The 27,771-nt window shown below is 39.2% G+C and overlaps 1 protein-coding gene across 3 annotated transcripts in view; it reads right to left on the reverse strand.

The window, feature by feature from the left end:
• The window catches only part of LOC136878964 (serine/threonine-protein phosphatase 2B catalytic subunit 2), a 1,209,081-nt gene that overhangs the window by 177,698 nt on the left and 1,003,612 nt on the right, over positions 1 to 27,771 (reverse strand). For all 3 annotated transcript variants that reach the window (XM_067152610.2, XM_067152609.2, XM_067152608.2), the window contains exon 5: positions 7,604 to 7,749. In XM_067152610.2, the coding sequence (XP_067008711.1) occupies positions 7,604 to 7,749 (146 nt within the window). The remainder of the gene's footprint in view (positions 1 to 7,603; positions 7,750 to 27,771) is intronic.

The raw sequence follows: 27,771 nt of genomic DNA on the forward strand, positions 1-27,771 counted from the left end.
TGCAGATGAAAGGATGTTTATGTTTCTCTCATATGCTGCTCCCTACATGATCAAAGCAGGAAAAGCCCTCCAGGTATTTTACACGAATATGATTCATGTGACGTGCTTCGCTCACGGAGTACATCGCCTCGCTGAAGAAGTACGATCCATGTTTGGGAATGTAAACAAACTGATTTCATCAGCAAATAAAGTGTTTCTTAAGGCACCTGCTCGCATCAAGGCCTACAAAGAAAAACTACAAAATGTGCCATTACCTCCCGAACCAGTGGTACGTCGTTGGGGTACTTGGGTCTAAGCTGTGTTGTTTTACAATGAACATTTCGAGGCAATCAAAGGTGTAGTAAACGATGTACTGAACGACTACGATAGTGTAGAGGCTGAGGCAATTTGTCGGTGCAAGGAAGCATTTAATGATTCCAGTATTCAGAAGAACACTGCAGTCATTAGCAGTCATTTTTCTCATGTATCTGCGAGTATTACAAAACTCGAAACTCAAGGTTTGGTGTTGACTGAATTGACTGAATCTATTCAGTTAATGAATAAAATTCGTCTAGTGAACTCCTCCTCGCCGGAGGTATTCCCGAGGAAACTTAAAGAAAAGTTTGCAAACATTTTGAACAATAACCCAGGCTTTGAACCTTTGTGTCAAATTGCTAGTTTCATTAATGGGACGGGTGAACTTTTGCCAGAAACAGTAAGTGCCAATATGGCACCCACATTCAAATACTGTCCAGTTACTTCAGTTGATATCGGTCCTTTTCTGCTTAAAAAAATGTTTTGAGCGATCGACGACACAATCTTACTACTGAACATTTGGAACAGTACCTGATCGTTTCTGTTTACCATAGTAGCAAAGTAAAATAATTTATAAACGATATTTTTTTCTGAATAAAAATTGCCGATTGTATGTTGATTTGAAATAATATAATTTATATTATATAACTAATCATTACTTTGTTTTTATTATTTCATATTGCGTATGTTCACACTTTTCATGCATATTTCAAGCATTTTTATGCATATTTCGAGCTTTTTATGTTACATATAATCCGGCCTTTAGGAATCATGTTACTGACAGGTGCTTCAACATTCCCAGAAGCTTAGACGGTTAAGTGTTGGCTGGTCCTCTGACCCCAAAATTGTCGGGTTCGATCCTAGCTCAGTCGGATGGTATTTGAAGGTGCTCAAATACATCAACCTCGTGATAATGATGATTATTGTTGTTGTTGTTGTTGTTGGTTAAAAGGGCCTAACAACAAGGACATCGGCCCCTAATAGTACAAGGTGTTAGGCAAATTAGCACTTCAAAATGTGTCCACTGACTAGAATCTAAAACGAATGGTGATGAGAAAAACAATCAGTGGATCCAATTCACATTATCTTAATCATTGGGATGATGCTTATTATCTAAAGGGGTCCAAAATCCAGGTTACCGGCCCCTCACAATGGCACCAATCACTAGTAAAGCAGAACCATGGCGTTCCTCCTACAGTGGTACTAATCACAGGTAATGTAAACCCATGGTATGTCACATACAATGGCACCACTCGCACTCGCACTCCAGCAGACCAACAACGTGACTGTTGGCTGTAGGGTGATCCATATACGACCATACTGTTGTGTTGGCAGCGCGATGACTTACGTTTTCGTAGAGCACAAGCACACTTCGTGATAGCTTTCCCGATCAAAGCACTTTATTTGCACGTATTCGTTTGAACGTAACCACTGCTTCAAATTTTTCCTCTACTTATCGGGTACGTTCTAAGCTCTTACTACATAAACCAAACCACGGAGTTCTGCCACCTCTCGGCTGTCCAGTAAGTAATTTTCAGTGTTGCAAACTCTGTTTCAACTGAAACATTCTAATATGAGTACTTCGGCAGAGAAGTGACACGCGTCACTACTTGACCAAGTACCATGAACAGTTCAAACAGCAAGAAAGAAATATTTAAAAAAAAAAAGTATATATGTGTGACACTTTTTCAAGTAACTCTACAACAGATACGAGATGTATGGCGCGCCAGACAGTCCAGATTGCCTTTCAACCCAGCGATAGTGTTTGAAATTAAGTACGAGATATTCTAATGAAAGAAAACGTGTCTCCATAAAACTGCGAATAACCAAACATCAAACATACCAACATGATGCGTCACTGGTTTCTTCTAGCAAATACCTTTCAGCCACAAGCACATTATCGCGACAGTGTGTCGCGAAGGTGTTGAAGATCTCACCGCGCCACTTGTCACTTCAGAGAGTCGAGAGATATGCACAACTAATGAATATATATATAAAGGAAGAAAACGTCCAACAACACCTGTCAACTTGCAAGCCAAGCCTTGATCATATGAGTCATGTATCCTTGGCAGCATTTTCACACAAACCAACAATAATAGCGTCGAGAGCGTGGGCAAAACGAAGTAAATACGAACGTTTTTAAACATAAATTTCCAAGCAATATAAAACAAATAATTTAATGATTTGAGAAAGAGAAATTCAATCCACCCATAACGCCGATCCAATACTGAAATTCAGACTCTTAGACTGAATGATCTAGGCCTATAGCATGAAGCTATATCTTCGAAATATGCAAGCAAATATGACCCAAAATCTTTAATAAATGAATAAAAAGGGAAAAATATGTAATTGATTAATGTAGGCCTATAAATGAACATTTTTGAGTTTTGTTTGTTACATTCAGTTTATGTTAATCACAAAGTTCTTTTTTATCTTCAGATATGGCACCACACGTATCCTGAAAATCAAGAAATAATTAGCAACGGATGATGATGTGATAAAGTATTTAACTAGTTCTGAATCTGTAAATTTTTATACAAATGACGATAAAAATATCCATACCCGGTCTTAGTATTCCTTTCCGGCAGTGAAATAGCACTAGATGATCACGTGTATTTTCAAACTGTCGAACACGAACACTCTTCGGTAGTCAGACAGAATGTTTCTGTACCTGGGAAAACTCCGCTCGACGTCACACGATGTTATGCGGGCAAATTTGAACAACATTATGTCCTTCGGGGAAAACTGCTGCTGAAAATCCCCAAATGTTGACAAAGAATGTCAATTATCTTACAAAGCATAGAAGCGGGGATGAGGTCTTTTTATAGCAACTTACAATTCGACAACCGAAGTGAGATTTGTAGAGTGTACAGCCATTGGTCGTCGAAGTAGTCAAAAAGATCTTTCAAATAAATAATAATAACAATAATAATAATAATAACAATAATAATAATAACAATAACAATAATAATAATAATAATAATAATAATAATAATAATAATAATAATAATAATAATAATAATAATAAAGGAATTCACCCTCAACGTAGCGAAGTTCGACCACCCAGCTAGTAAACTTAAGAATTGTTTGTGTTTTAAAGTCCCTGTCGTCTAAACAGCTCCCTACACTTCATGGATATTTTGAGACTCATTAGCGTATTTATTTCGGCTACATATTGCTTGCAGATATTTTCATACTGTTTTCTGTCAATTTTCATGTTCGGATACTTTGAGACTGATACTTTGGGACCGCACCGAAACTATAGCCCACACCGCGAGAGGGTTACTTGCCTTCATGCAACAACATATTTTATGACATGCAATGTAATTTCCGTACTCTACCCACTCTCCGGATCTCACGCTACCAGCTGATGTCTACATACGCACCATGCTGAAAGATTGTTTTCCGGTCAGGTGACCTACCAAGGAACGTTGCCGCATTACGAGAGAAGATACAGCAATTCATGTGTCCTTGCAGTAACCTCTGTTCATCAACATGTTCAAAAATCTGCAGGATCATTGTGAACAGTGCATAAGATATGCGGGTGCACATTTTGAATACATGCTGTACCGACGTGTTGCCGTCGTCACCTGTACGTTATAATGACGTACACTGATGTTCAGAGCATGTTTTAAATGTCAGGACAGTTTGTTTTGCCTCATACTGTATTATTATTACTATTATTATTATTATTATTGGCTGTTAAGTTTCCTGCATTTTTGAAGAATGGAGACTATTTTAAGACGTATTTTATTTATTTATTTATTTATTTATTTATTTATACTGCTTACGCCCACATTAGAGCACCAAAAACAAACCTTATATACAATATATCACTTTCTTATTCATACAGTTTCATATTGTGAAAAGAGCCGTAAATTTTGGTCATTCAAATGGATGTTACAGTAATTGTCCTTTAAGACATTTATTCCTGGTAGATTTTTTTACAATACCATACAAAAATAATATTTATAACAACATATGGCAGAAAATACTGGAGAATATAACAAAACATGACCTTTTCCTACGTCATATTGTTATTCATACAGATGCTAGTTCTTCAACTAATCACATGAATGAAATGAACCATAGAACCAATCGTAGTACTTTGTGGAGTAACCCTTAGCTTTAATGACAGCTTGACACCTGCGCTGCATGGAATTTACTACCCTCGCACACGTTTCATGGCTGATACTGTACCATTCTTGGGCCATCACTCGTTTTAACTCGTCTTTGGATAAAACCTTTCTACTGTGAACCCCAGACTTCAAAAATACCCATAAATGTTCAATAGGTTTTAAGTTAGCAGACTGGGGAGGTGTTTTTAATTGTTTTGGAATGTTCCAAATTAACCACTCCTTGTTCAGAGCAGTGGTATGTTTGCGTTTGTTTTCCTGTTGAAACATGTAGGTCGGTAGCATTCCCAATTTTTCAGCATTTTGTTTAACATTTTTCTTTAAAATATTATTGTACACTACTGTACTTTGTCCATCGTGCCTTCAATAAATTGAACACTCTCTGCACCTTATGCCGACATACACCCCCACATCATAACCGATCCACCTCCGTGTTTCACTGTGGGAATTGTATTGGCCACATCGTTGTCCGTATTGGTCTTTTACTACACCCTATGAGCACCATCGGAACCAAACAGGTAGATTTTAGTTTCATCGAACCAGATGACATGGTTCCAAAACTCCTAGCCCTTGTTTTCGTGTTCTTTTGCAAAGAACAGTCTTGCAGCATGGCTCTTCTTACTAACATAGGACCTCTTTCCTTGGTACACGGCCATGGTAACCGTGTCGATGTAAAACTCACAGGAGCGTCTGAGTACATATTTTCTTCCCAGTAACAGCTTCCAGCACTGCCCGCAGCTTTGGAGTACTTATGAGAGGGTTGGATTTCACTTGCCTCACAATAAGCCATTCTGCTTGTAGGCTTAGTTTCTTTTGTTTGGGCTTTCGTGGCACATTCTTCACCGACCCTTCGTACTTAAACTTATTCACGACATACTTAACAGTGGCATGACTTTTCTTCACCAAGACTCATATTTTTCGTGTGGTGTATCCTGTAAATGCTAGATTGACAATTGTCTGTTTCAGCTCATATCCAAGCTCTTTGCCCTTGCCCATTTCTACCAGCACTCACACAGGTCTACGACGAACACAACCGGCAACACCTCTCCTCGCACAACATCTACCTACATACAGTACGTATGTCTCGTTCAATGTTGTCGGATGACGCTATCTTTAATAGTGTATGAATAACAAAGTGACTTGAAGTTTTGGAGTGTATGCAGTTTTTATTTGTGTAAACACAAATTATTTGCACTAACAATAAATTTGTGCACTGAGTGTTTACGTCTTGTTATTACATTCAAGACACACAATTATAAATAAATAATTTCCATAAATACACAGACACATAGAACTTTTTATAACGAAATGGGTTGTGCCTGAATAGGAAAGTGACATACTGTATGTCTTTTCACGAGAGTTTATTCCTGATGTAAAAATTGTATGTCCACGCCTCCACCAAAGAAAGAGTTGTGATTCGCTGAGCGTGTGGTACCAACCTCCACCCCTTCAACGTCTCGTGTTCGGACGTACAGGGCTGCGCATCGCATACGACAATAGTGCGAATATCTTAACTTCTGAATAAACATATTTGTGTACCCTACCTAAAAATAGACGAGGGACAGTTTTTGAGCTGTGTGAAACTAAACGGAGGGGTTTGAAGGGAAATCTGTTGAAAATCAAGGCCTACTTTATTTATTTATTTATTTATTTATTTATTATGAACCGAACTAGCCGACACACCACACAATTCTGCACTTAGTTGCTCTACCTCTTTTACGACTAAACCTGGATTCTGTTCACTTAGTTTATTAAGCACATTCACAATGCACTGCCCATGGCCACTTCTGAGAGATTTTTTTCTTTTTCTACACGCGATGGTCCTACCTCTTGCTCCATTTCTCTCACTATGAATGACGACTCAATGACCGTTGCTGCAAGATGCAACACCTTATCTCCACGCTGTACAGCTTGGGACTCCCCCTCCCAACACGAGAAGACTTCCTGTATTATACCACGCCTTGTGCCTTCATTTCTCGTTATTTAATCACTAATTTATGAAAAAAGCATATATATACTGGGATATATGACAACCATATTTTAATCTGATTACGTACTCTTCCAAACTCTCTAAATGTAATAAATTAAAATTAATGCGACGTACTACTTTCCTTCGAGCTGACATACAGTCGAGTGAGTGCGACGGTTCCTTCTCCAATCAACTACCGGTACGTCTATGTCCACGTGCGAAGGCAAGGTGCTCCGCCTGTTTGTTTACATCAGGATTAAACTCTCGTGAAAAGCGGTATACAACAAAGTCTTCAAAGAGTAAGTACGGTACAGCTTTTAACATTTAACAACTTTTTTTTTCTTTTCCCAAAACTTCTTCATTCTGGATGATTTTGCGACCCGTTCTTCTGCTTACGCTACGATATTTTTACTGATAGTCTTGTGTGCTTGTTGTTTAGAATCAGTTTCTCTTCTCTATTTTCAATTTGATCGTTAGCAATTTTTAATTCATCTGAATCCATTTATATTTCTTTAAACCATGTGTTTTTTGTTTTACTATTCCAAGAAGCTGTTTCTGGAGTCTAGTATTCGGTAAGCGGTATATGTGCCCACAGAATGCAATCCTCCGTTTTCGCATCGTGCCAATGATCGATTACTTTCCTTGTAAAGTATTGAATTTGGCAAAAGTCTCCACTGGCCATCAATCTGCTTTTACTTTACTCTCTCTCTCTCTCTCTCTCTCTCTCTCTCTCTCTCTCTCTCTCTCTCTCTCATTCATTTATATTTTCGTGATATTACAAGGGGCAAAAATTTTAAATGAGCCATACAGATACGCGTAGCCTCTAGGCCTACCTTAAAAGCTACGGCATCGAAGTCATACCAAAGTATGCACAGTACGTCAAGAAGACACACGAGATGAGCGCCTAACCAACGGCATCACTCAGCAGACCACAGAGAAATTTAACATCAAAGTTGATACTTATAAATATTCTTGAGAAATCATTCTTGATAATTTTCTAGTCAGGTATACGACATGTCTGAAAATTAGTATTTTTATTAAACTAAAGGGAAAAGAAGCTGAAATTAACATTTAAAACTATTGGAAAATGGACGAGAAAACTTAGCATCGAAGCAAAATATTCGTACTGGAACACAAAAAACAGTAACCGTGGTATATAATTCTTGTTGAGGATTATGGATATCCTCTGTAGATACACACTTACCTTTCTGATATCGTCGAGATTGTGAATTTCCGGTGAGAGGCCCCCGTGAACACAGAGGAACTGCTGGTTCATGAGGGCGGCCAGGGGCAAGCAGTCGAACGCCTCCATACATGCGTCGTACACACGTTCCGAATATTTTATTTTACCTGCAAACAACAACAAAATCATTTACATGAGAATATTTGGCAAATTATCGTATTCACTACAGAAGTAAAAGAAATGTACCCTTTATTATACTGACGTATCTGGTATAGCATTCCGGTGGCTGATGGAAGTGCAGAGTGAAGAGTTAACAAATGACGGCCATGAGCGCATATCCGACCTCTCCCACGAGGATTGTTTACACGATGACAGTTGCAGTGGAACATTTACACACAGTAGAGTACAAGTAAATTCGTGTCCTCGTCCCGAAATGGTGAGTTACATGTACCATTTCAACTAGCTAAAGCCCTCCTGCTATTCTTAAATCTCTAAAACTACCGGATATCAAACCCGGACCTCCGAGGACGGCTGCTAATAACGCTAAGTTACGCTATGGAGGCGGACAGTAGAGTACGGACGCCTATAGTATGGTGTGCTTTGAAAGTAAGTTCCGTAAGAAAATAAAATTTAATTTAAAAATTGTATCTCAATTTTCAAAACTTCTTCGGGATTGCACACAGACTACCAACTTTCCTGCTGAGAGAGCTACCCTTGCAGGATGCATTGTGCTATAAAATGCGTCGTAGGATAACCCCAGTGAAATTTGAGAACACCTGAACATAGTACAGGTCATTGTTTCCATTTATTTTGTTAACTCGTTTACTCTAAAGTCCTCTTAAACGTTTCGAACCTCCGCGACTTGCCTCATATTTCAGTTTCGGCAGTAGACCTGAATTTCATACATACATGTATTCGCCATACAGCTCTACAGGTTGTTGAGTTACTTGACCAAGTACCTGCCTCAATACTACGGCCCGCATTCGTATGTAGTAACATACCCTATTCCATTCCTTTACTTGTAGACAACCGAAAATTAAAAATGTCGGCGAACTGCAGTTCTGATACGGTTATACCTGTATTTCATTTTACACATTTTTACACATTCTTGCCAATATCACATTTTTTTTACATATTATGTGAAGAATGTAACGTTTTGTACGTATCTAGGTAATTATTAAAACCTTTAAAAATTGTGTCAGTTCGTTTAATTTTCAGACTAAAGGCCTAGTAAAATAATTGGCGAATTTCATCGGATATAGAATATACTTCAGTTGCTAAAAGTTGGCTTCAAAATTCCTTTAAAATTGGGATTTTAATCTCTGTCTGTGAAATACAGTAGGTATGAGTGCCTAAACTGCATAAAATAACGCTAATCCTTTCTCAGAATTTGGGATGGCTAGGTGCCTTTCATTGCTCAAAGTTTCTAACAAATTCCATGCAGTCTTGAAACGACATCTTGGCTATTCAAGCTCTCCATCTGTTTGTAAGATCATTAGTGGCGAACAAGAAGAGACACCATAAGATATTTCACCCAGCTAGTTTTATCTTCTAAAATACACACCGGTGATTTCTTGCGATACTGAACGGTCCTTCTCAGCCTACAAGAGAATTTTACCGCATCAGCTCCAAAACATCAAAATAGCAAACTTGGAGAAGAACTTGGTGATAAACTATGCATCACGGTATAAGAAGTTACCGTACTACTCGTTACTTAATAGGGATTTAAAGACAGATTCTATATTAACTTTATTTAGTAACATTTATTTGTTTCATTTTCGGGGCATGAGGGAGAAAAGGAAATTACAATACATTCTGTAACATAGTCCGCGATTTATAGAGCATAAAATTATTTTTAAATATTTGAAATATTTTGATAATTTAATACTGTCAAATTTAGAAACCAGTAGACTGTATACTGTACATTATCTAAAGCAACAACGATTACTTCAGTCACAAAATATGGAGGTATTTAAAACAATTTTACTGTCTCGTTCCCGTATCATAACCAAAAAAGAAGTAATATACGAACATTCTTGTAAATTTAGTGCATTAATACTATTACATATTTTATTAATATTATGTACTTCACCGATATTTACCACATTTTTCGCACTGTGATACTACATAAAAAGCCGTGCCCTACTCACCACTCTACCCGTGTACAACGGTCTTAAAGCCTCTCTTACGCGGGTAGAGTGCACAGGAGAGCAATCCATGCTAGTAGAATTACTGAGATTACGGCGCTGTAATTTACAGCGATATATCAGAGAAATATAATATCGAACTCCAGCGTATTCAGAATGTCTGTGTGCGATTCGTCTTCAATATTCGTAAAGACTGTCACGTAAGATCTTACTACAAAGCCGCAGCGTGGCAGAAACTCAGTGATAGACGATCATACTCAGCTGTTTACTTACTGCTGAGAATTTTAAAATCTAATGCTCCCTCATATTTGACCAAGTCCTTTGTTCAGATGAGTCAAGTGCATGATCGGGACAATAGGTTTACAGCTAACACCATTCAGGTTCCACAGCATCGTACGGTGAAGTACAGCAAGTCGTTCATTGCCACTGCCTCTCAATTATACAATGATCTTAAACTATATGAAATACAGCAAAGTAGTGTCGGAACTCAGAAAAAATGTCTTAAATACCGCGACCTTTCCACTTATTAAGCCATGTGAGTGAATTTTCACCAAATTAATTAAATAGTACGAAATATCAAAATCTCCTAGGTACATTTTAGATGTTCAGTTTTATTCTTAATTCATCCTTGGCATTAAAATTCTTAGGTTTCTCTTATGCCTTCTCTTCCTTGTTAGTATAGTCTATGTTTATGAAATGGTAAAAGTATTATTGACATCTCTTAGATGTTTAGTTTTTAATATGATTATATCCTCAGTGGGAAAATGTATCTTTTAATGTAATCTGTTTATTAGACTGTATATATTAAGTGATATATTTAAGTTGAAGAGGCAGTTAGTTACAGCCAAAGGGTCCTCAGGTCCTTCTTGTAATTAACTTTAAATAAATATATTTCTATTTCTATTCTATTTATAAGTAGTATTATGTAAACGATCCTGGATGTGTGGGCAGAGTAAAGAAGCTAGTACGCAGAAGAGCAGAGGAGAGTGATGTTGCACTGGAGTTACTCGACCAATAGTCTTGCTCCACCAGCACGTTTTGCATTCGGCGTCTCACACGAAGGACGTACTTACAGAGGGGGCAGGGGGAGGAGAAGGGAACCAGGTAGTCCAGACCACCCTCAGAAAATTCCTCAGTCTTTTAGAAAGTTTGATTAGGTCTATTTGAAAATACTTTACGTTGCAAGCTAAATTCACTGGATAATCAACGTCTACTAGAACTGAGTATGAAGAATCAAACAGTATATAAATCATACAACCTATAACAAAGATTTAATTTACACAACGACATACAAATTATCATCATCTTCAGTTAATAATAATAATAATAATAATAATAATAATAATAATAATAATTGTACCGGGAGGTACACCTCTACGCCGCACATTTAAATGTTGCGCCTAATAGAACTCCTCTACTTGAGAAACACTGAACTTGGAACTAGACCTACTTAAACTTTTACTCAGAAGATGTCACTACCTTAATTTTGTGACGGTGAAGTTTCCAGTACTGTGTGCATTTCAACTTGTTTTTGTTTTCCGTTCATCGAGAAATTTGGACATTCTCTCATAGAGGTCAATACAAAAAAAAAAAAAAAAAACCGTATTGTGCCATATCATATATGCCCCAAATATTAATTATATAATATGGTGTAACATTGTGCATCTAATACAAGCAGGAGTCATGATGCGACCTAGAAGTTGCGTAATGCAGTGTTCCGTCATCGCGTGACATCAGTAATAGCTTCTTATCTAAGCATAGCAACAGTGAATATCTCGCGTACTCCGTATGAGTCAATCAGGGATGCACGAGAGTGTTTGAGAGCGGCCGATTATAAAAGGACCAATCACAGCCCTGGAAGCGATATGGCAGAATGAAGGGATTTACAAAACAAATTAAGTCAGTCTTACCAACTTCTAAATTTACAGTGCTGCACAACTCTTTATTTTATTAGGCAATTTGTTATAAAGCTACACTCCACGGTTTTAATATGAAATAGAAGCCAGTTAAACATTAAAAGAACTACCTGTAGACAGTTGCAATACTTAATTTGAATTAATAAAGTAATTAACATATTTTTACTGAATCAGCGCTTTTGCAGAGTAGTGGGTGAGCAGTAACGTCATCGCGCCAGTGGAATCCCCTAAGATATGACTAATACCAGAGTGTGGTGTATATAGCAGCCTCTGGAAATGGAAAGTCACTCTGCTTTGAAGTGTGAACTGTGCGGGTCGGTGTTTTTGATCTTATATCACGTATCACGTATGTCAAAGTGCGGTGGTGACACGGGTTAATAACAATAAAAACGATAGTTACTGTCGATATTTCCGTACCCGTGTATGCGTAATTTGCATACCGTTTGTGCAAACACCGTGTTCGGTACGCGTTCGGTTTCGCGAAGAACTTGTACGAACCGTCGTCATCGTATTGGTACAATTAAATGGTGTGTGCGAAGCACTATTACTACATGATGAAGAGAGAAGAAAAGACTTGCAGAGTATTTGATAACGCCATGCAGTTTGGTGCAATAATGGCGTAATTTGCTGGACGCTGTGGCCTGGAATCATGAAGAAACTGAGACGCTACCAGTTAAGTTCATTTTAATTATAGGCATGCTTAGATAGATAGTGTAATGTAAATGTAAATGTCAGTCTTGTTGTGACTGAGCTATGTTGTATTTTTATAGATTAGTGTCATGTTTCAGGGAAATGCATGTTTGGAACCCTGATTTTTATGTATTACTTTATTACCTTTTTATAAGATGGGAAAGAGGGAAATGATTAGGTGTAGATGAGGATATATATGTCTAAAGGTAACTGAGTATTCCATTTTGGTACAAGATGTAGACTCTTTTAGTATGGAGGCTACACAGCCTAAAGTTTGGTCTGGGAATAAAATTTAGCAAGGTATTTTTTTTCTGCATGTAGCACGTTTATAGGAGAACATGGCAGTGATGACCAACGTAAAAGTGCACCGTCGAACTAATATCTTCTAGATCCGCAGATAGAACTAGCTAATTGGTATTGAGTTATGTTTTTACGAGAAAAAGGCAAGATTAGCCTGATACTGAGATTACAATGTGTGTTATTACAGGACGGTCGTGCCTGGAAATAAATATCGGAAAGATATAATGGTGTCAGCTGCATGAAAAGAGAGAGGTTTGATTTGCCTCAAGTGTCCATTGTGATTGTGAGAATCGAACTCACGGACCCCAAAGTGTTAGGCCAGATGTTTGAGTATCATATCTGCAAGTCGTGTTATATTGGAATATGTAGTTAAGGCCATAGGAATGTGTATTGGTGCGTTAGTTTGAGTTCGAGGCCTTGTGTTAATTAAATGAACAGCGAAGTGAATGGCAGCGTAATTTATGTTTTCAAATATATTAGAATTTCTCAGGCAAGATTTACCAAACCAATTAGAGTCTTTTCTGGCGAAGTAAGATGTTTCATAGCTGGCGCATTGGAAGTGTTCCGTGATTTATATTACAGCGTGCTTAGTGAAAGATCAACAGACGGATAGCTGAGCATGGAGTTCGGTGTTCTTTTTATATGAAGGAGTCTAGTATCTTATTGTTTATATTTCAGATATTGAATACACAGATGATATTATTTTTTTTATTGCATGTCATTACAGGTTTCTCCGAGAGTGTATTTTGTATTAATTTGTGTTACTTGGTTTGTTGTTGATTATGTCATGGCCAGCGTTGAAAAAGATTTGTTCTTAAATATGAGTCCGAAACTCATTCTATTGGGAAGTAGGCTTTTAAGCCATCCAATTTATAACAGAACGGTCTGTTAAGTAAATTCAGTGTAGATGTAAGCTAAGGTCCCTGAAATATTGATTTGATGATAAGTGATGTACATATAGTTTTATTATGGATCGGATTTAGCATAATTTTATTCTGTCGCGGTATGTCCTGTAATTATAATTTGAATGATATCCGTCAGGATGCGTTAAAATAAATTTAACTGCGTAAGTCGAAGCGAAGTGTGAATTTCTTCCCCAGGTCGTTGCGTTTATTTTGTAAATGTTTTCATTTTGAAACGGGACATTGCCCGTCCTTTGTAAATTGGTGTAATTTATGTTAATTATGTGCCCGGCACATATTAATTTTTTGGCATTTATTTGAACCATATTTAATTATTTTCCATTTTTTTGTTTATCTCGAATTTCAATAATGTTTATTAGTCAATAAATCCATCTTACCCCTTTATTTTGTATTTTATTTCGGAAATATGATACTGTTTCCCGTTCATATACCCATGGTATTTATTTTATCCTGAGATTTTTAATTTATTTTAGCCCGATCAATTTTTTAAGAACCGAACACGCAGCTCTCCGATTGGCGCCGATAGACTGTATTTCAGACGGGAACGGTACAGTATGATCATGTACCCTGGTGTGAAGTGAAGGAACTTTATTTGAAGAAATTTTGTATTCATAAGTTTGTTCTTTACTAAATTATGTTCATTCATTTGTGGGTTGGCAATATTGACCTTTTTTCTTTCCGCCAGTTTTTAATTCAGCCAATCCCTAATTTCTGTAATTAATTTTCAACCTATCACAGGCTGCTTCTTCGATTTTGTGTGTAACTTTTTCATCTACCAATAAAATTGAGAGGGTGTGGCTTTATTATTCATGAAAGGTCTCGAACTTTCCCCGAGGGTTTATAAACTGCGGATTTTCACGTCTCTTGGCCACTTGATCAACATCTAAGTGTGTGTATGTGAAGCAGGAGGTGCCTCTTTCATCAGGCAGCTGTTCTTCAACAAGGTAATGGCCGTTTAACATCTTTAATTCCTGCTAGCTCCGCAGTTTAACCTGAGGGAACGGTCCGAAACCTTAATATGTAACCAACTTCTCTAAAATATTAGTTCTGCCGGCTAATGTGAAAATCTCATAAAATCTGTAACTGTAATTCGGGGATAGAGAGTGATGTACCCTCTCGAGCTCCCCTTCATTTTGGTTTGAGGTGACTACATTTTGTAACTAATTTTCTCCCTTCCGTAAATTTTTAAAGGCCGGCCCGTGGTGTAGGGGTAGCGTGCCTGCCTCTTACCCGGAGGCCCCGGGTTCGATTCCCGGCCAGGTCAAGGGTTTTTACCTGGACCTGAGGGCTGGTTCGTGATTAAAATTGAGGACCTATCTGACGATGAGATAGCGGCCCCGGTCTAGAAAGCCAAGAATAACGGCCGAGAGGATTCGTCGTGCTGACCCCACGACATCTCGTAATCTGCAGACCTTCGGGCTGAGCAGCGGTCGCTTGGTAGGCCAAGGCCCTTCAAGGGCTGTAGTGTCATGGGGTTTGGTTTGGTTTGGTAATGTTTTAAATTTCCTCATTATACGAGTCACCTCCATAGTTTGGGAATAGCCTCTGTTTCATCGGCCTAGTGCCCGTTAGGTTTTAAGAAGTCACATAGAGGAGTGCAAGTATTCGCCTCCTTTCATTTTTGTGTTCGGGCCATTTATTTAACTGTTATTTCTTTTACACGAAGGCCCTGTAGGTTGGGTACGAGATACCCCTGTTTCATTTTTGTAAGCTGTACCTTGATGGCAAGTAATTGTAAGGTCTGATATTGCCTTGAAAAGGCTTGAAACACTGAGAGCGTGTCAGCTCTGTTCTAGTGTGGTAACTGTGCCTCTGGGAGGCTTGATATTTGGAGTCGGGAGCAAGTGCTCCAGGAACTACGGGTTTTCTGCCCTTGTGTAAGATAGCAATCTGTTGTAAGGTCGAGCTGAGAGCTCAGGGAATGTAATGCGAGGGGCTGGAAGTCTGGATTACTAAACTGTCACTAAATTTTGGATGTACTTGCCTTGTATAAATTCTGTCATGGTACCTGGTATGTTATTATCTTAACCAGTGAAAAGTTGTTAAATTTTGGTTGTTATTGATTGTTGAAACTCAGAAAATATAACCTTTGTTAAAGTTTTAAATTAACTTTGGTTTGGTAGTTAGACCCATTCACCCCGGCACCTTCTTTTACCTCTGCTGATCCACCAACCACGGTAATAATAATAATAATAATAATAATAATAATAATAATAAATCGAAACCCTCAATGAATGCTCAAAAAATGTGGCCTACAAATCTCTTTCTAAAAAACCAAGGTCATGTGTAACCACTGCAGCCTCCAGAATTTGAACACGAAATTTGGCACAATCGAAAAAGTAACTGAGTTCCGATATCTCGGAGAAATTGTAGTACCAACAGGAAAAAAAACAGAAGGCCATCGAGGTCCGCATCCAGAAAATTAAGAGAGCCCTCGGCTGAACGCAAAACATTTACAACAAAAAATGCCTTTCAATCTTCACCAAAATTCGACATTACAACACTGTGATCAAACCTGAAATACTATACGCGAGTGAAACACTGGATCTCCACTGAAAAACAGTACTCGAAGACATCCTGAAAGAGGAACGTAAAATCAGCAGAAAAATTCTCGGCCCAAAACTGACTGACGAAGGATACAGACTGCAATCTCGTACAAAAAGCGAGGAGCTCTCGAATCTTGCGGCCGACATCAGAAAAAGAGGCCTGAAATTTTACGGACACATCAAACTCCTTCAAGAAAACAGACTGACAAGAATCTTACTTGAGGCAACAGAAAACATCAAAACAAATAGGTGGACAACGGAAATCCACCAAGACCTGGAAAAATCAGGAATCAAAGTGGCCGACATCCCTGACCGAACCTGCTACAGAACGAAAAATCAGCAAGTGGGAAGCAGAGTCAGAGAGAAACGACAAGAAGAAGACAGGAGTTAAGTGGACAGAAGAACGAGGAACCACGATGAGAGAAAAATTGGAGGCTGCCTGGCAGAGAAGGAAATGCACAACTTCAAGGTGAGCTTTGCGTGATCAGTTTTCTGGTCTTTTTCGCATCTAATAATAATAATAATAATAATAATAATAATAATAATAATAATAATAATAATTGCTTTATGTATTGGCATAAAGGAAAAATATCCACTGATGATAGTACAGGACAGGTCCAAATACAAAAAGCTCGTGGAAGGTCACAGATAGACAGACACCACGATCCAGATTCAGATCACGGAAGCCGAGAGAAAGAGGAGGAGTGAGAGAATGAAGAGGTATTGGGAAGAAAGAAGACGTACTGAACAAGTCACTCGTGATCCTCAGGGGTCGTAACGAACCGAATAAATACATTGCTTTATGTCCCACTAACTACTTTTACGGTTTTCGCAGACGCCGAGGCGCGGGAATTTAGTCCCGCAGGAGTTTTTGTACGTGACAGTAAATCTACCGACACGAGGCTGACGTATTTGAGCACCTTCAAATACCACCGTACTGAGCCACGATCGAACCTGACAAGTTAGGGTCAGAAGGGCAGCAGCGCCTCAACCATCTGAGCCACTCAGCCCGGCATAAACTTCAGTTAGCTGGAAAGGACTTCGATAGCGTACTCTTTCTTTTATTAATTTCTTGACACGGGATCGGAGACGAACTAAGATGAATTTATATAGCATGTGTTTTATGGTCGGAAGCCCTTCCTGACGCCAAGCTCAGTTGAGGGACTGTCGAGCAAAGGCATCAAAGTGGCAATGAATCAGGAAACGGCTGATCGTGTCCTGTAACAGATGAATAATAGCAGTTTCGAGACCTTATTATTTGGTTTTCGACAAAATGAGTAATATACTCACTAAGAAAGTGAGAGAGCCGAATTATTCATTGAATGGCAGCACCCTCTTATTATAAGTTTAGGAATACATTCATATTATTGAAAGAAAAAAAGAAAAAAACACACACACATGTCGTGTGGGCAAAACAAGAAGAGGCCCCATGGTAGGAATGAGAATTAAATAAAGCCAGTTGTGAATAATTAACAACAACGAAAACCACATGAGCCCTTACTTAACCTAGTTCTTTTGAGAAACTCATTTTCATTACACGTAAGAAACAATTCACATCATGAAAAATTATTCTTAATGTAATTTCTTCATAATGTTAGAAGATTTTTTCATCAGAAGAATTCATGCCAAGAAATTACTAGATATAACTGTAATTACCAATCAGACAGGTCACGATACACTGCACGCAATGCTCGAAAATTACAAAAGAGCAAACAAGCATGCTGCAGATAGGTTCAAGTTTTGAATATTAATATACAAATATTAGCATTTATTTCAAGATTGGGAGTAATTTTATTGAAAGAGATTAACTTGCTCTTTGTTTAAAACCGGTATAAAATTGAGGTTATATGTGAGACTAGTGACTACGGAAAATAAGATATTACGTCAATCAAATCGCAATTTCTACATGAACTTCAATTTATTATCATTGAGATGTATTATCCGATGTATTAATAAAAGGATAGTACATTTGTGTTTAAAGACTGCAGGGACTGTTTGGATAATCAGTGTTTGATCAGCATGAATATGCTGGCCAAATCTGATGGAAGATTGATAGTCATTCAAATAATGATTGCTGTTTCTGCAACTCAAATAGAATGATTGCTAATCAAACCCGCATCGACTGCATATCAAACTGCGGTCAAATTTTACTTAGTTTTTCTGCAACCGGGCATAAGGAGACCAAAATAGGAAATGCCACATTTTTCCGTTGATATTAGCTGTATCGAAAAACTGTGCATTATAAACATACATACATCTTCATTACAGACCGTTATGCCTTTCAGCTTTCAGTCTGCAAACCTCTGCATATACTAAACGACGCCACAATTCTGTTTGTAACTAGTTCTGTGGCTACGTTTAGTTCTATACCTCTCATCTTTAAATCGTTAAAAACTGAATCTAACTATCGTCGTCTTGGTCTCCCTCTCCTTATCTTACCCTCCACAACAGTGTTCATTATTCTCGTAGGTAACCTATCCTCTTCCATTCGCCTAACATGACCCCACCAGCAAAGCCGGTTTATGCGTGCTGCTTCATCCATCGAGTTCATTCCTAACTTAGCCTTCATCTCCTCATTCCGAGTACCTTCCTGTCTATGATGATGATGATGATGATGATGATGATGATGCTTGTTTAAAGGGACCTAATATTTAGGTCATCGGCCCCTAAAGCTACGAAACGAGACGAAATGTAATGACAATTTAAAAGTCCAAAATCATCCACTGACCAGAATTCAAAACGTGATGCCGAAGAATGAATGAATGGATATGATATGAATTTAAAACAATCAGTGTATTCGACCCACAATGCCCGACATTCCCAGAAACTAGCGTTAATCGATAGTAGTACTGAACAAGGGCCTGCTTCTAAAGCACAATACTGCATCGATGATACTTGTAGTCTAAAGGGGTCCAAAATCCAGGTCATCGGTCCCTCAGAATGGCACTTATCGCTAGGAAAGTAGAACCACGGTATTTGTCATGTTGCGGTAATAATCAAAAGTAGCGCAGACTCGCGGTATTCAACACATTATGTTACTACTCACAGGTAATGTAATGCGCACATGTAACACAGACCTATGGTGTTTCTCACATTGCGGCGTCATTTACAGGAAACGCAAACCTCTCGTGTTCCTCACATAGTGGGTACTAATCATAGGCAAGGTAGACCCATGGTGTCGCTCATATAGTGGTATTAAACACAGGTACTGTAAAACCCACCCTGATTCACACACTGTCGCTACTAATCACAGACCTATTGTGTACCTAACATAGTGGTACTACGCGCAAGTAAAAGCGACCCATGGTGTGCATGATGGTACTAATTACAAGCAGTCCCATGGTTCTAATTCGATCATCCCTTGCTCTTCCCTTTTAGTCGCCTTTTACAACAGGCAGGGGATACCGTGGGTGTATTCTTCGCCTGCGACCCCAAACCCACAGGGGGTTGTGTGTTTGGTCTGCGAGAGCTATTTTATTTCACTCAATTCCGCCGGCAAGCCGGTTAAGACCCCCATATCTGCCACCTGGGACGTGCCCTGTGGGAGTATCACCTCACCGCCTGCTACGCCAGCGTAGTAGGTTCGTGGCCTCCTGCCTTTGTTCCACCTGTTTGTACCAACAATCATTCTCGCTACTTTCATGTCTGTTACTTCTAGCTTATGAATCAGATATCCTGAGCCCACCCAGTTTACACTCCCGTAAAGCCAAGTTTGTCTGAAAACACAACGATGTAAAGATACGTAGGCAAGTCAATAAGTATCTAAAATGTTGCTCTAATTGTCTTTATGCTGGCTGTATGGCGTTGTGTGCTCACCAGCCGCTAGATGGCACCGTTGTCTACGTCTGTTGTAGGTTGCAGCATTATCAGATCAGTACTAGAGATGGGTTCCAGATTGCCACTCTTCAACGTCCTTTTTCTCCCGGATATACTCGCAGGACGAACTTTTGCGAGAGACATGTTTTTATTGCTGGCATGTGGAGTCGCGCTGCGACGCCCGAGTGCGCGAATTTCGCTTCACCCTGTATAGTCTTGTTTCTATCTCGTTGGGCGATATGAATCAGAACGAACGAGGAACCAAAGAACGAGTTGCGACTGCCATCTCTCGATCCAGCTTTCGATTCAAGAAAGAGTAGATTTATTTCGTACACTGAATCATGATTCAGTGCAATGATTCGTTCTTTATGAATCACTCGCTCAGAATCTCCCCATCTCTAATCAGTGCAGCATGCGCTGTTGCGACGTGAAGATGACCGCGCCACTCTGTTTGCACCAAGGAAGAACAGCGTTCCGTAATTCTTTTTTGTTGTTGTTGTTGTCTGAGGGTGTACCAGGAGCGGAAATTCATAGAAGACTTTCAGTATAATACGGGGACAATGTTTTGCCACAGCGAAGTGTTTATCAGTGGACTGAACAGTTCAAAAGGGGTCGCACTAGCGTGAAAGATGAGGAAAGGTCCGGGCGTCCATGTGCAGCCGTAACTGATGCCAATATCGAATAAGTGCGTGACGTGATCCTGAATAACAGACGAGTGACTGTTGATAATGTGGCAAACCACATGCACCACAGGCATGGTTCTGCATATGAAATCATGCATAACAGGCCTAACTTTCACAAAGTCTGTTCGAGATGGGTTCCAAACCAACTCAATGAAGAGCAGAAGCGCAATCAAGTGAGAATCTGTCAGCACCTTAATGGAGCGTCATGCATGATTGCAGACATTTATTGACTTGCCCTCGTAGTTTCGTCAGAGAGCAACTGCGAGCTCACTGCATTAGTTTTACTGCACCTAGAATCAATCTCACTTACTACACTACCATTCTGAAAGAAAACACATCCAAAATACTCGAAAGTATCTACCTGTTCCATTTTTTGTATCACCAATCTGGCATTCAATTCTCTTGGATCTCTTATTTACTGACATCAATTTAATCTTCGAAAGGCTAATATTAATACCATACTCATTGAGCTTATTTTCAAGTTACAAGATATTAGACTACAGGCTTTCGGTAGAACCTGCCTTTAAGACCAAATCGTCAGCATAGGCCAGACGGCTTACTACATTCCAACCTAACTGAATACCTCTGTACCACTTTATACCTTTCAGCAGATGATCCATGTAAACAATGAACAACAAAGGTGAAAGATTACAGCCTTGTCTAACCCCTGTATAAGTACCCTGAACCAAGAACTCATTCTATCAATAATTCTCAATGCAGCCAGATTGTCAACATAAACGCGTTTGATTTAATAATCTACCCTTAATATAATAGTCGCCCAGTATGGCGAACATAGTTTCCCTCGGTACCCTGGCATATGCTTTCTCTAGATCTACGAAACAAACATAACTGTCTATTCCTCTCATAGCATTTTTTATTTACCTGGCGCATATCTGATCCTGACAGCCCCTCTGTGGTCTGAAACTACTTCATTCGACTTCCTCTCAACCTCTGATCGCACCCTCCCTTCCAAGATGCCAGTGAATATTTTGCCTGGTATGCTAATCAATGCGATACCTCGACAGTTGTTGTAATTCCTCCTGTTCCCTTGCTTATAGATAGGTGCAATTACTGCCTTTTTGCCATCTGAAGGTACCTTACTAACACTTCATGGTAATCTAGTTACTCTATGAAGCCATTTCATCCCCCTGCCTTCCCACTATACTTCACCATTTCAGGTCTAATTTCACCTATACGTGATGCTTTATGACAATGGAGTTTATGTACCATCTTTTCCACTTCCTCAAGCATAATTTCACCTACATTATTTTCCTCCTCCCCACGAGCTCGGTTGTTCGTGACATCACCAGGAAGATTTCCTTTTACGTTGAGAAGATTTTCAAAATATTCCTTCCACCTGTCCAGTGATTCCCTGAGATCTATGAGTCCACCTGAATTACCCAACACACTATTCATTTCCTCCCCCCCCCCCCGCCCCCTTCCTAAAGATTATTCACTACTGTCCAGAAAGGTTTCCCTGCTGCCTGACCTAGCATTTGCAGATATCGATAGCGCTTATTCACAGACACTTTAGGCTAGGTCGACATGCTGAAGTTCCTGTCAGGAAAAACATTTTGTTATAGGTCGCAAATTGGGAACAGGTTCGACTTAAAAACGAAGCTCACTGGTAGGTCCATAGACATGCATTTGCTATGGGACTATCTGATCGCACCGTAAGAAGTCTTGCACACAGAGATGAAGTTCCATCCTTACAAAATGGCGGGTGTACAGGAATTCCAGTAAACGTGATTGTGCCAACCACAGAGCATTTTGGGAGTCTACCCTGGAAGCCGTTCCAGCTGACGCGTCACCTCTCAAGTCACGAAGCTTTCATCTGCCGGGCTACATTAAAACAAAAGGACGGCCAGCCAAGTGATTGTGTATGTGTAACAGGAGTAAATGGCATACACTGTTCTTTCAAACTGTAAAATAATTTGTTTTTTACATTTAATATTCAAGAGTTATTTCTGCCGCACCCTCTATTTCTTTTCTTTGCCGACTTGGAAGAGATCCAAAGATCTCAAACTCAGCCAAATAGCAGTTTCTCTTCGAGATAATCCCACCAATACGAACGAGCAATATCTACATAAACATATCCACGATCTCCACCTTATAAGCCGGAGAAATATAAGAAATTTTCAACAAGTCGAAGGGAAGGTATGCATGTCTATACCTCAGAGAGAGAGAAAGAGAGAGAGAGATATGAACATCTCGATGGGGAGATGTACAATATGTGGTAATTATGTTATTTGTGATATTTATGTGATATGTGGTAATTATGGTTTCTATAAGTTGGCTAATTTTATGAACGTTATTGTAATACATACTGGTATGAAGGTGGTGCCAAGAAGGCGGACATTAAAAAGTTTGTGATCCCTGTGTAATCGGTGTTCATCTTTCTAAATTTAACCTAATACAAAATATGAAACAAAAAGAGAGAGAGAAATGTGTACTTCATGAAACAAAACTGGATCGATCGACAGATACTGCATCATTGTAAGATTTAAACCTAATGCCTCTACAATGCAAGTTTATAGACTGTTTACCAACTTGAGTTGAACTTAATCTCCGTGAAAGCCTATGTGACTCTGAAGTGTGGAGTAGCAAAGTTTAGATTAAGATATTTGGGCAGATGACAAAGTCAATGGAAATTGGCAAAAGCAATGTAGCTAAAGCTTTTCCTGAAGCTACCGTAATCCCTTAAAGCAGTACGAATATCTTCCTGCCCAGGATGCTATATATCCTATTGTCTTCAAAAGCAGGGGGTGAAAGTCACGTAACTGTCAACAGTGTGAACATTTCTGACTGACTCACTGATCACAGCAAGAGTTTATTTTAGAAATCTAAACGTCCACAGTGTTCACGCACCCAGAAGATTCTTAGCGGTTTCAAACAACAACTATTTAAGGCCATATTTTATACGGACAAAACTTACATTCATCAGGAGGGACAAAATGCATGAATGACTACAAAAAGTTTATCTCACAGTTATCGTATCATTCCACTACAACGGTAAGGTATGAGAACGCTACAAATACAATGGGTTGAGTAATGCATCTTTTTGTTTTACTAAAAACATTAATTCAAATTTTGTAGAAAGCTGAACTTAAAAAGATGATAAATAAATACAATTCTGAAATTCAACTACAGTTCTTTTCATTAAGTTGGGTGTTTCTGAACTGTCACGGGCCATAGCAATGCCTTAAAATTTAAACCTTACACTAATTTTATCACCCAAGAAAGTTTCAATAATATTTATTAGTTTTACTTGGTAGATCAAGAGTTTATGATTAGGAAAATGTAGCAAATTCTTTGCAGACCTTATGGCTCATTTGATGGATCTGTATATCGTATACTGTACTGATATCTGAACTCATGTCGTCATAGAAGTAATGTTTATTGTTACAACAATCCAGCTTTACAATGGCGAAAAAAATTGCCATCATCGAAAAAAAAATATTGACCCAGACTTCCACTAATGGTGGATTTTATAAAAAGCAAAATACGAAAACAGAACAAGTTTTGAAGAACATTACATTCAAAATTGACAGCAAGAGTATGAGAGTGATTTGGAATAATAATAATAATAATAATAATAATAATAATAATAATAATAATAATAATAATAATAATACGGGAGGTACACCTCAACGCCACGCATTCAAAACTAGCGCCTAAATGAACTCCTCTATTGGTAAAACAGTGAAACTTAAAAATACACCAACTTGGAACTTTAATCAGAAGAGGTCACCACTAAAATATTATGTAAATTTGTTATTATGCAGTTGCCTAACCTGAGTGAATTTCTACTTGTTTGGTTTGCAGTTCATTAAGAAGTTTGGACATTCTCCCATTCACTACTAAAAAACTATGATCACGCACCCTGGTGCAAAGTGTAAGAGGTTATAATTTAAAGAAGTTTTGTATTTTTAGGTTGTTGTAACTGAATGGTGTTCATTTACTTTTGGGTTGGCAATATTTCATTTTTATTTCCGCCAGTTTTGAATGTAACCAATCCCTAATTTATGTAATTAAGTTTCCACTTATCACCGGCTTCTTCTTCAATTCTGAGTGTAACTTTGAAATTAACAAATACACTTGAGAGGGTGTGGCTAGTTTAATCTTGAATGGTCTCGAACCTTCACTGAGGGTTTATAAACTGCGGATTTTCACGTTTATTGGCCAATTGATGGTCATCTTATTGAGTGTGTATGTCAAAGCACGAGGCGGCCGGCCTCTTTCATCGGTCAGCAGTACATCTACAAGGTAATGGCCACATAACATATTTCTTTCTTGCCAACTCCGCAGTTTAACCCGAGGGGAAGGTCCGAATCATTAACTATGTAACCTACTTTTTCTAAAAATGTAACTTTCTGCCGGCTAATGTAAAAACTTCATAAAAATCTTTAACTGTAAATCGGGGATAGAGAGTGATATACCCTCTCGAGTTCCCCTTCATCTTGGTTTGAGGTACCCAAGTTTCTGCTATGTATTAAAGTTATTCCCATCCGTGCAACTTCAGTAGTTTGGGATTAGCCCCTGTTTCATCGGCCTAGTGCCCTAGGTGTTAATTTTTTTTGGGGGGGGGGGAGCACAGTTGTCCCCCTCCAGTCAGATTGTACTCGGGCCGCTTATTTAACCTATTCTTTTTCACTAAGGCCCTGTAGGTTGGGTACTGGATACCTCTGTGTAATAATATTGCTATTTGTGCCTTGTAAGGCCAGTGATTGCCAGATTTTCATGCAATGTTGCCTTGAGAAACTGAGAGCCTGTTAGCTCTTTTGCAAGTTTTGTAAGTGTTAAGAGTGCCTCTGGAAGGCTAGATATTTGATTTTAGGGAGCAAGTGCTTTTGAATTAGGGGATCTCTGCCCCTCATTAAAAAATAACTCTTCCTTTTGTAAAATTGTAAAACTAGGGTCTTAAAGCCCAAGTGTTAAGGTTCTGAATCTTGGACTTTTTCCCAATCTTGTTTAATGATTGCCACTTGTACCTGTAATATTGTCATGAAAAAATTGTTAAGTTTTGAGCTCTGAAAATATAACCTTCAGTTTAAGTTTTAAATTCTATTCTTGACATTGCAGTTAGACCCATTCACCCCGGCACCTTCTTTAACCTCTTTCTGCTCCACGGGTATCCCCGTACAGCAAGAGTATGACAGTGAACTACTACTACTACTACTACTACTACTACTACTACTACTACTAATAATAATAATAATAATAATAATAATAATAATCGAATCAATTTACGAGACGTTAACAGTATCGGAATTTCGCATGTAAGACGCTTCCTGAACGTGCCGGCAAATCTAATGAAATAGCCATCTAGCATAGCACTCCTAAAAGTCAAACAGCGCAACCCTAAGACGAGAACCTAAACAAATCGTTTCCCTTTCTTCGTAATATTTATGCTAGCGAGACCTCCTTTTTACAATGCACTATGTCTTTTGGCATGGAACAATTTTGTTACTTTCGTTGATCAGTCAGTCTTATCCTTGGCTTTAACAATATGAAAGTAACAGGTATGAGCGATGCTAGTAATGCCATTCCTTATGCAGTCAGTCCCTGCTATGAATGGTGTGAAAATGTTGCTCGTAGGGTCGATTGGTGGATGCTTTTCAGTGGGCATGGCAGACATATGTAATATGTAATAGCAATTTCTGGCCCACTGAGAAAAGCAACGGAAAACTACACCTCTTCAGTGATGCCTAGACCATCTATGACAGCTAATTGTAGAGCTATTGACGATCCAATCAGTCTTTGGGCTGAAGAGTGAACATACCTACATACTACACAGTTCAAAAAAATAGGGGAACATGTTTTGTAACGTCTGGTATGTGAACATTAATTGGTAGATGGGATTCCAATGGTCGTACAGCATACCTTGAGACCTTACCTACTCAGCGTATGTCAAATCGAAGTTATACTCCATCTGTAAGCGTAGCCATGCATTAAAATGTCAGGTGATCCCTCAAAACAAAGTGAATAGCGGTGCGTTTGTGTGTCGTCGTGAGGTACACAGATTATTGCGGTTATTTGAGCACGTTGTACGTCAACACGCACATCCCATGAGACATCTTAACGAGGTTCAAGTCGCAAGGCGCGTCACTTTGAACCAGGAAGGATGGACTTTTCGTCGTGTTGTTGAGGATCTCAATGTCTCTCCGTCAGTTATTCACCGCTTGTGGAATCGCTACAATGAGACAGGCTAGTTTACAAAGAGAACTGGACAAGATCGTGCACGCATGACAACTCCACAGGATGACCGATATCTGACCATCTGTGCGTTACAGCGTCGTTCAGCAATTGCCAGAGAACTGCAACAAGACTTCAGGAACAGGTTAAGAGAGGTGTCCTTACGACCCAGACGTCCTGTTCGATTGCCCCGTTTAACGCACCAACATCGCGCAGCTCGCCTTCTGTTTGCCCGTACCCACATCAACTGGCAGCTTCGCCAATGGAGACATGTGTTGTTCACAGACGAGTCCAGATTTCCCGTGACACAGCGTGATGGATTTCAACGTGTATGGAGACGCCGTGGTGAGCAGTACATGCCAAATGTTGTCCAGGAAGGCGGCCGATTCGGTCAAGGTTCTTGACGATGTGGGGTGGCATCGGTATTGATGGCCGTACGGATCTTGTCGTCGTCCGTGGTAATCTTACCGCTGCGGAGTACATCGAGCAGATACTACTACAGCAAGTGTTGGTTGCTGCATACGGTGTTGGCCCTGAATTCGTACTCTTGCACGACAATGCCAGGGCTCATGTAGCGCGCATCACCAGAGCTGTCTTGCGACAACTGGACATTCAAGAGATGGAATGGCCAGCAGTGAGTCCCGACCTTAATTCCATCAAGCATGTGTGGGGTAGGCTTGACAGAAGTGTTCGTGGGCGTCCTGTTCCACCACAGACTCTCCAAGACCACGAACAGGCTCTCATTGAAGAATGGGAACTGATACCGCAACCTGACCTCTGTCGACTTATACGGAGCATGCCACGTAGATGCCAAGCTGTGATAAATGCTCGTGGAGGACATACACCATACTGAAGCTCTCCAAATGTGATAAAAATCGCCCCTTGAGGACTGTTATCACTTTGTTTTCGCCCCTACCTGGACGTTTCCATTTGTGTTCTGAAATTGAACGCGAATCCATTGATGTTCTTTTGA

The sequence above is a fragment of the Anabrus simplex genome, chromosome 8, assembly GCF_040414725.1.
Source record: "Anabrus simplex isolate iqAnaSimp1 chromosome 8, ASM4041472v1, whole genome shotgun sequence".
Taxonomy (NCBI): domain Eukaryota; kingdom Metazoa; phylum Arthropoda; class Insecta; order Orthoptera; family Tettigoniidae; genus Anabrus; species Anabrus simplex.